General features: G+C 33.4%; 2 protein-coding genes and 1 long non-coding RNA gene across 7 annotated transcripts; 2 read left to right on the top strand and 1 right to left on the bottom strand.

The window, feature by feature from the left end:
• The first annotated feature begins 1,638 nt into the window (after positions 1–1,638).
• Positions 1,639–5,445, top strand: LOC104771863 (protein NRT1/ PTR FAMILY 5.2-like). Its single transcript, XM_019242525.2, has 5 exons — positions 1,639–1,847; positions 2,440–2,657; positions 3,751–4,316; positions 4,407–4,805; positions 4,932–5,445. Exons 1-5 carry the CDS (start codon positions 1,733–1,735, stop codon positions 5,386–5,388), a joined length of 1,755 nt encoding a protein of 584 aa, XP_019098070.2. The 5' UTR covers positions 1,639–1,732; the 3' UTR covers positions 5,389–5,445.
• A 121-nt stretch (positions 5,446–5,566) lies between these two features.
• LOC104771864 (uncharacterized) lies at positions 5,567–7,024 on the bottom strand. 2 transcript variants are annotated; one of them, XR_015593077.1, is made up of 4 exons: positions 6,879–7,024; positions 6,294–6,571; positions 5,833–6,210; positions 5,567–5,696 (listed from the first exon to the last, which is right to left on the bottom strand). It is a non-coding gene; the product is annotated as an uncharacterized LOC104771864 (long non-coding RNA). The 2 variants fall into 2 exon arrangements; XR_015593076.1 differs by having other exon boundaries at positions 5,833–6,175.
• Positions 7,025–10,317: 3,293 nt separating this feature from the next.
• On the top strand, positions 10,318–13,703 carry LOC104771861 (ubiquitin-like modifier-activating enzyme atg7). 4 transcript variants are annotated; one of them, XR_015593074.1, is made up of 12 exons: positions 10,318–10,568; positions 10,832–11,037; positions 11,123–11,369; positions 11,475–11,569; positions 11,656–11,951; positions 12,043–12,187; positions 12,280–12,423; positions 12,518–12,627; positions 12,714–12,860; positions 12,948–13,063; positions 13,155–13,317; positions 13,405–13,703. XR_015593074.1 is itself a non-coding variant. In XM_010496465.2 (11 exons), exons 1-11 carry the CDS (start codon positions 10,430–10,432, stop codon positions 13,591–13,593), a joined length of 2,091 nt encoding a protein of 696 aa, XP_010494767.1. In that variant the 5' UTR covers positions 10,318–10,429; the 3' UTR covers positions 13,594–13,703. The 4 variants fall into 4 exon arrangements, 2 of the variants coding, with proteins under 2 accessions (XP_010494767.1, XP_087361475.1); XR_015593075.1 differs by having other exon boundaries at positions 12,258–12,423; XM_010496465.2 differs by having other exon boundaries at positions 12,280–12,627.
• Positions 13,704–15,077: the final 1,374 nt, after the last annotated feature.

The following is a 15,077-nucleotide window of genomic DNA, read 5'->3' as shown; positions in this document are numbered from 1 at the left end:
TAACTCCAGTAATGTCTAGATAATATACATCAACTTGTAGATCATTCGACATGGCAGCAACCAAACTTGTTTTGCCTGTCCCAAGCGGACCATACAAGAGATAACCTCTCTTCCAAGCTTTCCCCACATCCTTGCAGCACGTTTGATCCACCAAAAACCGATCCAAGTCATGCATTATGTTACTCTTAACCTAAGGATCCAGAGCAAAGGTCTGAAAGGTAGAGGGATGGTTGAAAGCGTGAGATCTCCACTTCTCTGTTTCATCGACTGAAAAGACAAATCATGCCGATGAGTCACCATAATAATTATTTTGTAGTCATTCTACCAAAAAAAAAGGAAAAGTAAGATAAAATAGATTTCCCTATCCTAATTTTTTTTCATATTTAGTAATGCAATTATTTTGTACAGAAAGGTTAGGATAATTGTCCAAAACTCCCTATTGGACGATTAAGGAATACTGAATAATTTTATTAACTTTCACATTAGGCAGTAAATATAATGGGGGTGTATTCAAAACAGAATTTGGGAGGATTTGTGATTTTTTTTTAAATCCCCTGTTATTCAACTAGTGATTTTAAAATCACATCTCAAATCTACTGTTATTGAATATTAAATTTGTTAAAAATTATACAAAATCACTTACAATTCAGTGTTATTCAATCAACAATTTGCAAAAATCATAACAAATCCACTGTTATTCAAAACCAAGTTCTTTTTTTTTAGAAAACATAATAATGATTGTGGGAGACTTTCGGTACATTTTTATAAGGGAAATCCTCTTTTTAAAAAATCTCACCTTCGAGAGGTTGTTTTGAATGATTGCTTAAAAAAAAAAAAACAAATTACGAATTGCAAAAGTCTGGGTTCTCTCTCTACCTTTCTCTGTTCTCTTCTCCTCTCTCGTTTTGGGCTCTCTCTCTTCTCCTTTCTCTGTTTTTCTTGTGTGTTAATTATGGACTTCACGTTTTGTTTTATTTTATTTTATTATTGTTAGTTGTTAGGTATATATACTCTCGAGATTAGGATAAAAGCTTCATGTGCATATTACGGTGGTGTCAGTTTTTGTGAAAATAATTGAGATGAAGAGTTTCATGGTACTCAAGAACAACAAAGAGTTCATGCTAATAACTGGAGAACAACAATGGTTACACATATGTGGACCAATGCTATGAATATGGAAGCAAAAGTGTTTTAATTTATCTTTAAATTATGTTTTGTACTTTTCAATTGAAATCTTTGAGTTATACTGTTCCGATCAAATTGCCAAAAAACCAAAAACCAACCTCTATACATATGAATATGTTCAACATATTCTTTGTGTTATGCTATATGAACACCTCTCGTTTGGACTTGAGAATTTTTTAAAAACCCACTTAAGTCTCACCAAATCTCATTAAATCTCATCAAATTACAAACTATTTTTTTTTTCAAAATTTGAAAATAATAATAAACCTACCAAACTACCTTAAAAATTTACTTTAATTCTCCTAAAATCCAGAATATCATAAATCCTCCAAAATCCTCCAAAATTCTGTTTTGAATACACTTTCTAAGTGTTACGTTGAAAGATTCGCTTTTTATCCATGTGCCCCATCATCTACTTTGTATATATATATGAGGCAAAAGTGCCCACTCTCTCTTTACATTATACAAAGAAAAAAACACTTGAGCTACCAAACAAAGAAAAACAAATAGAGAGAGGAAAAAGAAAGACAGAGAAGTGAGAGAAGAAATGACAGTAGAAGAGGTTGGAGACGACTACACAAAAGATGGAACCGTTGATCTTCGAGGCAATCCTGTTCGAAGATCCATTAGAGGTCGTTGGAAAGCTTGTTCCTTCGTCGTTGGTATTTACTCTTTCATTAATTTTATATCCTCTATATTAATTGTTTTTTTTTCTCTTCATAGATTTTGATTACAATTAAAATGATTTATTCGTTGATTCTTAACAGTCTTTTTGTTTTATTTTTAAGATTACTACTATATATCTTAAAAGCTTCCATGAGTCTTGGAATCTTTCTAATGATTACGAGAGAAAGTAAAAAGTTAGTGACGTATCTTATCCTAATTAAGAACATAAATAAATTAATTTGAGGTCATAAACAATTTCTTTTCCAACCCTTTTTGCAAAAAAGGAAAAAAACATTTTATTTTCCATATAGAAAAAATTAACACAAGGTTGATCACTAAATAATTTTTTAAAAAATACTATGAACTGAAAACTAAATTTCGTCAACGAAAATTTATATTCATAATTTCAATGATCCATTGTTTCATATATATTTAATATTTTCTAGTATAGGAATTTTCTTTCGGCATAAAATAGTATAGAAATTTCTAGGAAAATATTCTATATATTCCACATTAAATTTATATTCATACTCTTACTGTTTCGTTATGTAATCTTACTATTTATTCTTTTTTTTTTCTTCTGAAAAGTGTACGAGGTGTTTGAACGGATGGCTTATTACGGAATATCAAGCAACCTAGTGATTTACATGACAACCAAACTGCACCAAGGAACGGTCAAGTCGTCGAACAATGTGACCAACTGGGTTGGGACTAGTTGGCTCACACCAATCTTGGGTGCTTACGTCGCAGACGCTCATCTTGGTCGCTACATCACTTTCGTTATCTCCTGTGCTATCTATTTCTCGGTACGTTTATTTCTGATTCTATAACGAAGCAACCCACAGAAACGTACGTACGTACGGTACACCATACAATATAATTACTTTATGGGACTATACGTATAGTTTATTTTAATTTGTCATTACAAGGACACTTATATCAGTGTTTGATGACACCACGTTTTATATATACTGTAATGTTTTTTTTGAACAAAATTATATACTGTATTATTACGATTTTTTTGTTGTTGCTTTGCATGTTGAGGTTTCTAGTTAGTGGGACTTTGAATTTTTTTTTAATAATTAAAACTGTATTTGTACATACATATGATATATATATATATATATATATATATATGTGTGAGTTAACATATCAAAGTCGTGATGATAGTTATATAGTTATATAGAACTAAATTAGGTAAATATGTCTAAAAACGTGAATATAGACGTGGGAGCCTAAAAACGTGATGACTGAGATGATTCACCATTACGTTTTGTCTGTAGCATGACCATATTTTTTTGTTCATGAGAGCGAGATAAGATAACGACCGATTTAAATTCCAAACTAAAGTCCATGTTTTTTTGTTCTTATGTTCTAGAATCTATGCATTAAGTCTTTTTTTTTTTTTTTTTTTTTTTTGCATTAAGTCTTTTTACCTGTTGATAGAAGCGTGCAATACTTTTTCTACGAGAAAAACGTAGAAAAATGTGTATTATTTAGAACCACATATGTACTTAGAACCAACAGTTGACTTTGAAAAAATCATTATTACTCATTTCTTCTTGTCTCGATCGAAAATTTTAGAAAGTGTTCCTAGACAGAAGAAATTTTTTAGATCAGAACAACAATTAATAAAATAAATGAAGTATTCGAAAGACTTATCCACTATATATGGGTATGGTAGTCGGTTTAAGATTCGATTTGTTTCTTTGACATTTTTAGTTTTTGATAAAAGAGAGGTTTGCAAGTTGTACGCATATTTATTGACAACTTGGATTAGTTCACACTTACATTTACACTTACACTCACACTCACACTCACACTCATACTCAACTCATAACTTGCATAAACGATAGTTCTATAATGAAAAAATGAGATATATTATCTTATGAATCACAGGGGATGATGGTGCTAACATTATCAGTATCCATACCGGGACTTAAGCCACCAGAATGTTCCGCGGCTAATGTGGAAGATTGCAAAAACCCTTCGGTTTTACGGTTAGCAGTTTTCTTTGGAGCGTTATACACATTAGCTATCGGTACGGGCGGTACAAAACCGAACATATCAACAATAGGAGCCGATCAGTTCGATGTGTTCGACCCAAAGGAGAAGATTCGAAAGCTATCGTTCTTCAATTGGTGGATGTTTAGTATCTTCTTTGGTACTCTCTTTGCCAACACTATTCTTGTCTATGTTCAAGATAATGTTGGCTGGACCTTGGGTTATGGACTTCCAACAATGGGTTTGGCTATTTCCATTTCTATTTTCTTGTTGGGCACTCCGTTTTACCGCCATAAACTACCAACTGGTAGCCCATTCACCAGGATGGCTCGTGTCATTGTGGCTTCGTTTCGCAAAGCCAATGCGCCGATGGCTCATGGCCTCACGAGCTTCCACGAGCTGCCTTCACTAGAATATGAGCGGAAAAGCGCCTTCCCGATCCACGCCACTCCAAGTTTACGGTAACGTGTATTTTTATTTAGTTTAATCTCAATTTTAAATTTTTATATCCTAAGTATACATAAAGTACTTAACATGTAAATATGTTGCAGGTTTTTAGACAGAGCTTCACTCAAAACAGGAACAAACCATAAATGGAATCTATGTACAACCACAGAAGTCGAAGAAACAAAACAAATGCTAAGAATGTTACCTGTCTTGTTCATAACTTTCGTCCCAAGCATGATGATCGCTCAAGTCAACACTTTGTTTGTTAAACAAGGAACCACTCTAGACCGGAAAGTCACTGGAGCTTTCAGCATCCCACCAGCTAGTCTCTCCGCATTTGTCACACTCTCAATGCTCATTTCCATAGTCATATACGATCGAGTCTTCGTTAAGCTAACCCGAAAATACACCGGAAATCCGAGAGGCATTACTTTGCTTCAACGAATGGGAATTGGTCTTTCCTTTCATATCCTCATCATGATCGTTGCATGTGTCACTGAAAGGTATTGTTAAGATTAAAGAGCTTCCATCTTAAACTAATGAAGGAACAAAAAAAATTAAAGACAAAACATATCAAATAATTTCTTGTGTTGCATTAGTTTCCTTACACCTTTCTTTATTTGTAACAGGTATAGACTCAAAATAGCTGCTGATCATGGTCTCATCCATAAAACCGGAGTAAAACTACCTTTGACTATCTTCGTTTTGCTTCCTCAATTCGTGCTAATGGGTATAGCTGATTCATTTTTAAATGTTGCAAAGCTAGAATTTTTCTATGATCAAGCTCCCGATTGCATGAAAAGTCTAGGAACATCGTATTCGACAACGAGTTTAGCAGTCGGAAACTTCATGAGCAGTTTCTTGTTATCGACAGTGTCCGAGATAACAAAGAAGCGAGGAAGGGGATGGATTTTGAATAATCTTAACGAGTCTAGGTTGGATTATTATTACATGTTCTTTGCAGTACTCAATCTGGTTAACTTTGTCTTGTTCTTAGTCGTAGTTAGGTTTTATGTATATAGAGCTGAGGTTACTGATTCAGTGGATGTGAAAGAGGAGGAAATGAAGAGCATGAATGACAAATAATGTATAACACTATAGTGTTTTTTTTTCTATATCATCATTTCAGCAGTTTAAGTAACTTTCATTCTTGACTTATTACGTTTAGTTTCTTTCACTTCAAAGTCGTAAGAAAGTAATAGTTACTCGAAGCCAAACACGAAGCATACTAAAAGAAAAAAGACTAAAGCAAAGGCCACAGGCGTAAAACATAATTTGATGTTTATAAACATTAGAAACCTTTTCACATAATCTCAAAATCACAAACCAATATACCCTCTTAACTTGTTCGAACCAATACGCATTGACTTAACCATCCTACGACAAAAGAAATCCTGAAACCGCAGTATGAGATACCACATTAAATATCTCCATATAGTCCAAGGCAAAATTCAGAATCAAAATAAGAGTCAAACTATCAAGTCATATATTCTACCATAGCACGTCAACCATCATCAGAAGAAGACTAACCTACACTTCCACCAACCTTTCGAGAGTCGTCCATTTTCGTCGTCTTGGCTGTCAAGAAGTCAATCAACCCTTCTAGTTTTTGGTCCACAGGTTTACAATCAGTCAGCTGCCCAACAACCTCAGCAGGACTTACTTCAGTTTCCAGCAATAACTCCTTGATCTGCTTGTGGGTAAAGATTTTGAGATAGTTGGTAACCAGAATTTCAAAGACACTAGGTGTGCAGTAAGGCAAGTGGATATGATTATCCAAGCGTCCGGGTCTTAGAAACACACTGGATCAACCATCTCTTTGTTGTTTGTTGTGAAGATGATGACCCTCTGGTCACCACAGTTTGACCAACCCCTATCCATAAAATCAAGTAAGCCCAAGAGTGTTACCTAATGAAAAGCCAATACAAACCAAGACATGAACTCCTATAAATAAAAGTTGCTTTATAAGTGCAAGAGATCAAAATTTATACCTTTGAATCATCATCTTCCAGCTCTGTACTCATGAAGTTGCTTAAGTAATTTATATCCTCCACAACTAGGATGGAATTGTTAGCAGTTTCCTTGAGCACCTTGCAGCACGTTTGATCCACCACAAACCGATCCAAGTCATCCATTATGTTACTCTTAACCTGAGGATCCAGGGCAAAGGTCTGAAAGGTAGAGGGACGGTTGAAAGCGTGATCTCCACTTGTCTGTTTCATCGAGTGGCTGCAGCCATGAAAAGAGATGAACTTTTCATCTTCAGCTTCTGGCGCAAAAGAGGACAAGGAAGACAGTGAGTTATACAACAAGTCAAGGAGAAGTGTTGTCTTCACTATGAAATTAGGCAAATTCTCAAATCAAAACTGGGCAAATCACCAATGCATTTCTAGATTGGTCTTTGTAAACTCTTCTAAACCTAAAAGGCAACAGATTCTAGCAAAGGCAGAACCAAAAAAAAATAAAAAAAAGTTCATCTTTATTGGGTTACTTCACCGGAGAAGAATCTAGTGATTAAACTAAACAACCCATCAGAATCAAACGAAAAAAAAAACTGAAGACTTTTTAAGAATTACCGATTTTGATAAAGCAAAAAGACTCCGCAGATTTCGAAATCAACGAGATCCAACGACTAAGCTAAGCTTCTGAAGAGAGTGAGAGGAGGAGAAAGAACAAGGAGGAGTGTGATGTCATGATAATGAGATCTTTGAACTTCAAGTTTATTGGACGGATACAACAATTACGAGTTTTACAGACACAGAACAAAACCGAATTGGTTCGGTTTGGTTTTACTATGGAAAATCTGAAACGTCCGATTTAAACCATTATAATTGAAAAGCTATCCGGTTTTGCAATTTTCCGTTCGATTCAAAGTCAAACCCTTTTGTTACTGACATAGCTTCCCCACGCAACGCGTGGGTTGTGGTGTAATTGATACTTTCTTGTTTTTTTGGTCTTTTTCGTTTTCTTTTTCGTATTATTTCGTTTTAATTAGGTATATACGGGCTTTGCCGTCCTTTTATTTATACACTATATGTTTATACCATTTCGTTCAGATGTGTATAATTGTGGCGTTTACTTTTTATGAATTATGAAGATGTTGTTTCTTGCTTTTGAGGATCCAATCTTATCATTGACTGATGTTGTTTCCAATACATTTGTTGTATTATAGATTTTCTAATTAACTGCTTATGTAAACCCTTCATACATTGATGTTGCAATAATAAGTTATTTTAAAAAAATATCTTCCATGTAAGTGATTATGTTTGTATGTCCATGTTTTGATCTAATATCAATAAGATTGTTTCTGTTTTTCTTTAGTTGGCTTTGAAACCAATATTGAGTTAAGCAAATAATGGGTCGAATTATGATGTTAATAAGGAATATAAATTCTTATGTATATATATTGTATATATGTGACTATAAATTTAGCTAACTAAAAAATATGTAATATTTAAATACAATATTGAGCATATATATATATATATTTTTATTTGTGGGAGGAATGTATGAAATTATTGGATAGATGTTATTTTTGATTTAAATGACCTTTAATGTCTTTAAAGTGAGTTAAATATTAATAAATTTTTATATGTGTTTTGACTTTTTTTAAAAGAAATACCAAGTGTTTCCTTCCAAATTTGAAGTAATATAGCATTTTAGTTTTCTTATATGATTTTATGAACTTCAATGTAAAAGTTTTTCAAAGTAATAAGTACACTCACTGATTGAATTATAAAATTTGGAGAAATGTTTATTTCGTTTAATTATCTGCTCTTTTAAATAAATTAAATAAGTATGTTGTTATTCCTACAAATAGGACAACATATATTATAGTTTAACCATGAAGTTAAGCAATGGAAATGGAACTTGTGATTGCAAGATAAAATGCTTATATGTTACACATTGATCGTTTAAAAATGAATAGGAACATCTAATTCTCAAATAAAGTTGATTGTTTTGTTAAAACCAACATATGTGAATTTAAATTTAACTATGCAAATTTAAAAAATAAATATGAATAGATTAGAAAGGCAAGAAATATAAAAGAAATATTTTTTTTATATAAATAAAATAAAAATTGAAAACAATGTTAAATATATATAATACTTTCTATATTAAAATATAGAATCAAACTCTTACAAGTTACAACACATATGATATATAACAACATTTGATATTGGTAGGAGAGGACGAGAGAATGTTTACTATAAGATGGTAATCCAAATTAGATAATGGAGATGAATCTTTAAAAAATAGAACAATGTAATATCTATATATATATATATAATACTTTCTAAATTAAAATATAGAATCAAACTCTTACAACACATATGAGATATAACAACATTTGATATTGGTGGGAGAGGAAGAGAGAATGATTACTTATAAGATAATAATCCAAATTAGATAAAGGAGATAAATCTTTTAAAATAAGAACAATGTAAAATATATATCATGTAGTCTCTAAAATTAAAATTTAGCATTAACAATTTACAATGATATTTCATTTTTTTTTTCAACCCATACAACAAAAATAAGAAATCAAAAATAACAAAAAAAAACGAAAAATGATTTGAGGAATTGTAGAAGAGAATGAGAGAATGTGAAAATGAGATAGTAAAAGAATGTCAGTATGAGAGAATGATAGATTGAGAGAATGCTTATTTATATGATAAGAAATGATGGAAGTTACATTTAGAACTATGGAGTTACAATAGTAATTTATTGTGTTTGAATAGAATTGAGTGGTAGAATATGATTAATGCATAATTTATTTTATTTTCAGTTATAATCATATATATAAAAGTAAGGTTTCACTCTCTACTTATTGGTCCACTTGGTAATGCAATTTTAACAAAAAAAAATTATATTAATACACAAATTTAAAAACAATTAATTTTCAGTTAAAATTATGTGAGTTAAATATGAAAATTAATTATTTTAAATTTGTGTTTTAATATAAATTTTTTTTTTGTTAAAATTGCATTGCCAAGTGGACCAATAAGGAGAGACTGAAACTCTACTTATATATATATATATGATTCTACTATATTAATTGAGAAATATAATATAAAACTAACTTTAAAATTTGTAAAAAATTACATTCAATTGCTATTAACAAAATTTAATTAAAATTAATAAATTAAACTTAACTAAAAATAAAAGACGCTGCCAAATCAAAAAAAAATCTTAAAAAGTAAAGAAAATCTATTCAAATGAAAACAAATTTGTATTTGAAAAAAAATTAAAAAAATTAACGGGTAGGATTTTATTAAAAAACCAGATAATTATTAATTAATAAAAATATTTTCTCTTTCTAATAAAATTATGGACGAAAATTACTAAATATTTTATTAAAAACATAAACCAATCAGAATTTCAAAAACTAAAATTTTATATCCAAGTAGACGATAATAAGATTTTTAATAACTAGATTTCAAAGATTTTATTAAGATTTCAAATTATGATTCTCCTATCATCTTTCTTTTATTTTATTTACAAATTATTTAAAATTTTCATATAGATTAATAAATATGCAGAATTTTTTTCTGCTATATTGTGATTTGAATTTTAACAAACAAAGATATATTATTTTTTTTAATATAAAAAATATATTACTTAATCTATAAAAAATATTTGTTTTAATTTCCACATTAGCCGGTTGGTAAAACTAAATTTATATAGTTAATAAATTAATAAATTTTATTTGCTCACTATTATAATATTAAAATTACTACTACATAATTCATCAAATATTGATGCAAATACAACAAACAAATAATATAAAACTATAGTATACATAAAAAATAAATTATTATAATATTTTTAAATAATTAATATTAAAAAGATATATATAGATTTAGAAAATAATTAAAAATAAATATTATTTCAAATAAAATAATTTTTTAAAGAAATATAACAATAATTTTTATTATTATATTATAATATTTTTAAAAATGTCCCGGGCCTAATATCTACTAGTATATATATATATATATATCCCATTCTATTGAATCACGAATGTTGAACCCGTACCTGGATTGACTCATCATCGTCTTCTTCTTCTTTCTAACACTCCTCTCATTAACAAAATCGCAAATCTCACAGAGAAATAAGATCAGCCATGTCTGAGAAAGAAACTTCACCAGCCGTACTTGAATTCAATCCATTGAACAGTTTAGTCCAAGAAGGTTTCTGGGATAGCTTCTCCTCTTTGAAACTCGATAAACTCGGAATCGACGATTCTCCTATTTCAATCACCGGTAAAAATAACACAAAACACCAATACCCAATTTCTGGGCAAGTTCTCATGATCCGTTTAGGTTACAGAACAAACAAAAAAAAAGTTGAAAACTTTGAAATCCTCTGTTTTTTTTTTTTTTTTTTTTTTTATCGTTAAAGATATATAATTCAGGTTTAGATTTCCTCTGTTTTGTTCGTTAGTAGAAAAATTCAGATTTCAGAATTTGGTTGTAATGTGATGGAAATTAATGTGCTTTTTTTTTGTTGGAATTGATGATTTCAGGTTTTTGTGGACCATGTTCACATCCACGAGGCTCAAATTATTTGAGACTTTCGTCAGAGTCATTGCCTTTAGATGAACAATCATCGATTACTAGCCATGGAAATAGGAATAAGTGTCCTGTTCCTGGGATTTTGTATAACACCAATACCCTCGAAAGCTTCCATAAACTTGACAAACAAAGTCTGCTCAAAGCAGAAGCAAACAAGGTTAATACAAAACTTATCTCTGACTTGGTTCTCATCAGTTCTTGTGTTGTGAAGTCTAATCTTATTTTGTTGGTGAAATTTTTAGATTTGGGGTGATATTCAATCAGGAAAAGCTCTTGAGGACCCTGCTGTGTTATCAAGATTCCTCGTTATCTCCTTTGCTGACCTTAAGACATGGAGTTTTCGATATTTGGTTGCGTTCCCTGCGTTTGATCTTGATCCTCCTGCAAGTTTGGTAGAATTAAAGCCAGCTTCAGATTATTTTAGTTCTCAAGAGGCTGAATCAGTATCTGCTGCTTGTAAAGATTGGCGCAACTCACATTTAACAACCGGTACTCAACATTCTTACTTTCTCTCTTTTATGTACTATCATTCAAGTTCAGTTAGTAGTAGTAGTAGCTGATCTGTTATGTATCCGTGTGTCTTTGCTGCTGTAGATGTTCCATTCTTTTTGGTTTCGGTTTCTTCTGATTCAAAAGCTAGTATCAGACATCTTAAAGACTGGGAAGCATGCCAAGGTGATCATCATAAGGTAGTAATGTGTAACAACTAACTCTTTTAGTATAGGTAAAAAAAACCAGTAAGAAAACTCATCTTTATCTATCTTTCTTTCTGCAGTTGCTTTTCGGTTTCTATGATCCATGTCACCTTCGTAACAATCCTGGTTGGCCACTCCGAAATTACTTGGCACTTATTCGCTCAAGATGGAACCTCGAGACAGTTTGGTTCTTCTGCTACAAAGAGAGTCGCGGTTTCCCTGACTTGAACCTTTCCCTTGTTGGTCAAGCCTTAGTTACACTTTCATCAGGAGAATCAGCTGAGACTGTACCTAACTCAGTGGGATGGGAGCTTCATAACAAAGAGAAACAAGTACTTCAATCCATTAACCTTGCTAATTCCATGGATCCAATAAGGTACAATTTTTTTTTTGCTTTGTGTCAATGATTTCATCAAATAAAATAGGTATAATCTTATTAAAAAAAACGGATCCTCATCCTTTCGCAGGTTGGCTGCTTCTGCTGTTGATTTAAACTTAAAGTTAATGAAATGGCGAGCAGTACCGTCTCTTAACATAGACGCTTTGTACTCTGTCAAATGCCTTCTTCTTGGAGCTGGTACATTGGGCTGCGAAGTTGCTCGTACCCTTCTGGTATGTATTGAAGAGAGTTCAAGATCAAACAATTTTTACAAACTAACCTGGTTAACTAAAATCTTCTTAGTTGTTCTTTCTTTTTCTGTTAGGGTTGGGGAATCCGCAAGATCACCTTTGTTGACTATGGCAAAGTAGCTATGTCTAATCCAGTCAGACAATCCCTCTACACGTTTGAAGATTCTATAGGCGGTGGCGAGTTTAAAGCTGTTGCTGCTGTTAAACGGCTTAAAGAGGTATTTCCAGCAATGGAACCTAGTGGAGTTGTTATGGCTATACCGATGCCAGGACATCCGATTTCTAGCCAAGAAGAGGATTCTGTTCTCGCAGATTGTAAACGCCTTAGCGATTTGATTGAATCTCATGACGTCGTTTTCTTGTTAACCGATACAAGAGAAAGCCGGTGGTTACCTTCTCTTCTTTGTGCTAATGCCAATAAGGTAGTTCTAAACTCTGTTTCTTTCTTTCTTTCTATCTTGCTTGTTATATATAAGTATAACAACAATCTGCTTGATTTGAATTTCAGATTGCTGTAAATGCAGCTTTAGGTTTCGACAGCTACATGGTAATGCGCCATGGCGCTGGCCCAACCTCCCTGTCTGATGATATGAATAAGACAAACAAACAGAGACTTGGATGTTACTTTTGCAACGACGTGGTTGCACCTCAGGATGTAATTCCCTTGGCTTCTTTGGTTTTGTTTTGTTGTGATATAACTCCGGTTCAGTTCTGATTGGTCGCTCTTTTCTTGTATATGCAGTCAATGACTGATCGAACTCTAGACCAACAATGCACTGTTACATGCCCAGGTTTAGCTTCTATTGCTGGAGCCCTTGCCGTTAATCTCTTAGTCAAAGTCCTACAACACCCACTTGGGTAAGTCTTTCTTTTCAAACATCGAATATACCATTGGAATTTTCAATGCTCAGGCTTATCATCGTCTTCTTGCATATGTTGTATATTACAGTATCAATGCAAAAGGCGACAATTCGAGCTCGAGTAACAGAGGAGACAATGATGATTCGCCTCTCGGGATATTACCTCATCAGATTCGAGGCTCAGTTTCTGATTTCTCACAGATGACGCTGCTTGGGCAAGCTTCCGACAGCTGTACCGCTTGCTCTGAAACCGTAAGTTTTTTCCACATGTTAAAGTTTTTTCTAAACAGAACCGTAAGCTCTCGCGAAGCTCGATCATAACGTTTCTATAACTTTCAGGTGATATCGGAGTATCGAGAGAGAGGAAACAGTTTCTTACTTGAAGCTATTAACCATCCTACATACTTGGAGGATCTCACCGGTTTAACCGAGCTTAAGAAAGCTGCTAATTCATTTAACCTCGACTGGGAAGACGATGATACTGATGATGATGATGATGATGATGATGATGTAGCTGTAGTTATGTAAATGTCCATAGACTAATATTCACATTTCACAAGATGGCTTTTATATGAATCACTTAATAATCATTTTTTAACTACAGTCCAAAATAAAAACAGAAGAAACCAAATTCTAAATTTTTTTTTTTTTTTTGGCAAACAAGAAACTTTCATTTAAATTAAATCCCAACAAAGGGTGTGTTCTTACAACATGAATCAGAGTAGGCATAGAAAGTTAAAGATAAAGGTTCCATGAGTTTAACAAAAAGATTTTCAAACTGGCAAAGTTTTATAATCTTTGAGAAGTCTAAAGGATTCAAAGTGGATTCGTATTCGAAGTGAGGCTTCACGAAATCCTTGTCCAGCGGGTGAACATAAATGGCTCTAGCAGATAATGCGTTTGAGTGAGTGAAAGGTTGTTCCACGGGGGGAACGCTAATGGGTTTTGTCGCCAACATGAGGGGTTTCAAGAGCATGGGATCAAAGTCCTTCAAGTCTTTAGGAACAAGCCTCAGGATTTTAGATGAAGCTATCACCGGGAGTCGTAGAGAATGGAAGTCAAGCCATAACAAAGCAGGTGGGCCATCCCTCACATGGCAATGGAGGTAAATGAAATCCACACAAAGCTTGTAATCAGTTTGGTCCTGGAAAATGTCAACAAACCCAAACATTCGATCTAATGGCGCTAGATGGTATAGGGGATCAAAGGGTTTAGGAGTAGGGTTCAAGCAAAATGTCGGATCAGATTCATAACTATGGCTATACAGAGCAGACATCCGGACAGGGTGAATAAACTGACCTCGACAAACAAATCTATCAAGCAACTCTGAAGAAACCAATGTTCTACTACCGAGGGAACCTCGTCTTGACCAAGCCGAGATAATTGGTACGTCCATAGAGATGTAAGATATCTCTTGACTGGGTTCAGGGAACAGGTGAGAAGGAGCAGGGCACTTGAAAATTTTTCGGTAACCCTTCTATGAGATGGGGTCATAATGCCGTTAACTTTCAAGCTAATCCAACCATGAGTAACAACCCTAGGTGAATCTAAAGGCAAGGTTCTCAGATAGCTTTTGTACCAACATAGCGACATTGAGCGATCATGTTCTAGTTGCAGTCTTCAGACATGTAGAATCATGATTCGGTACAAAGAGAAGCTAACGAAGGAGTACAAATAAGAGATTGATGGAGCAAACCTGGGCTTTAGGAGAATTAAATTTATATCACACCTTTTATAAATGGGCCTCAATGGGATTAGAGGTGGGCCTAAATCCAGCTGGTGAGAGGGGTAGGTCAAACGGGGAGCACCAAGAGAGGTTAGTATTGCGCCGCCGTCAGCCCTCAACTTTGTCGTCACCGGAGCAGGCATCGGTCGGAACCCCTTGGACAAGAAGTTATCCGAGAGCTCACAGAAGAGGCTGGAGAGGTCTGGGTGAAGCGCAGTAAGGGGGTGGAGACCAGGACCGATGACGGGACCCAGAGAGGAAGGGCTTCAAAGAAGACCAAGAGGGA

This window comes from Camelina sativa, chromosome 20 (genome assembly GCF_030686135.1).
Source record: "Camelina sativa cultivar CO46 ecotype springtype chromosome 20, ASM3068613v1".
NCBI classification, from domain to species: Eukaryota; Viridiplantae; Streptophyta; class Magnoliopsida; order Brassicales; family Brassicaceae; genus Camelina; species Camelina sativa.
Note: the sequence above shows the minus strand (reverse complement) of the source record. Positions and strands in the feature narration are given on the sequence as shown.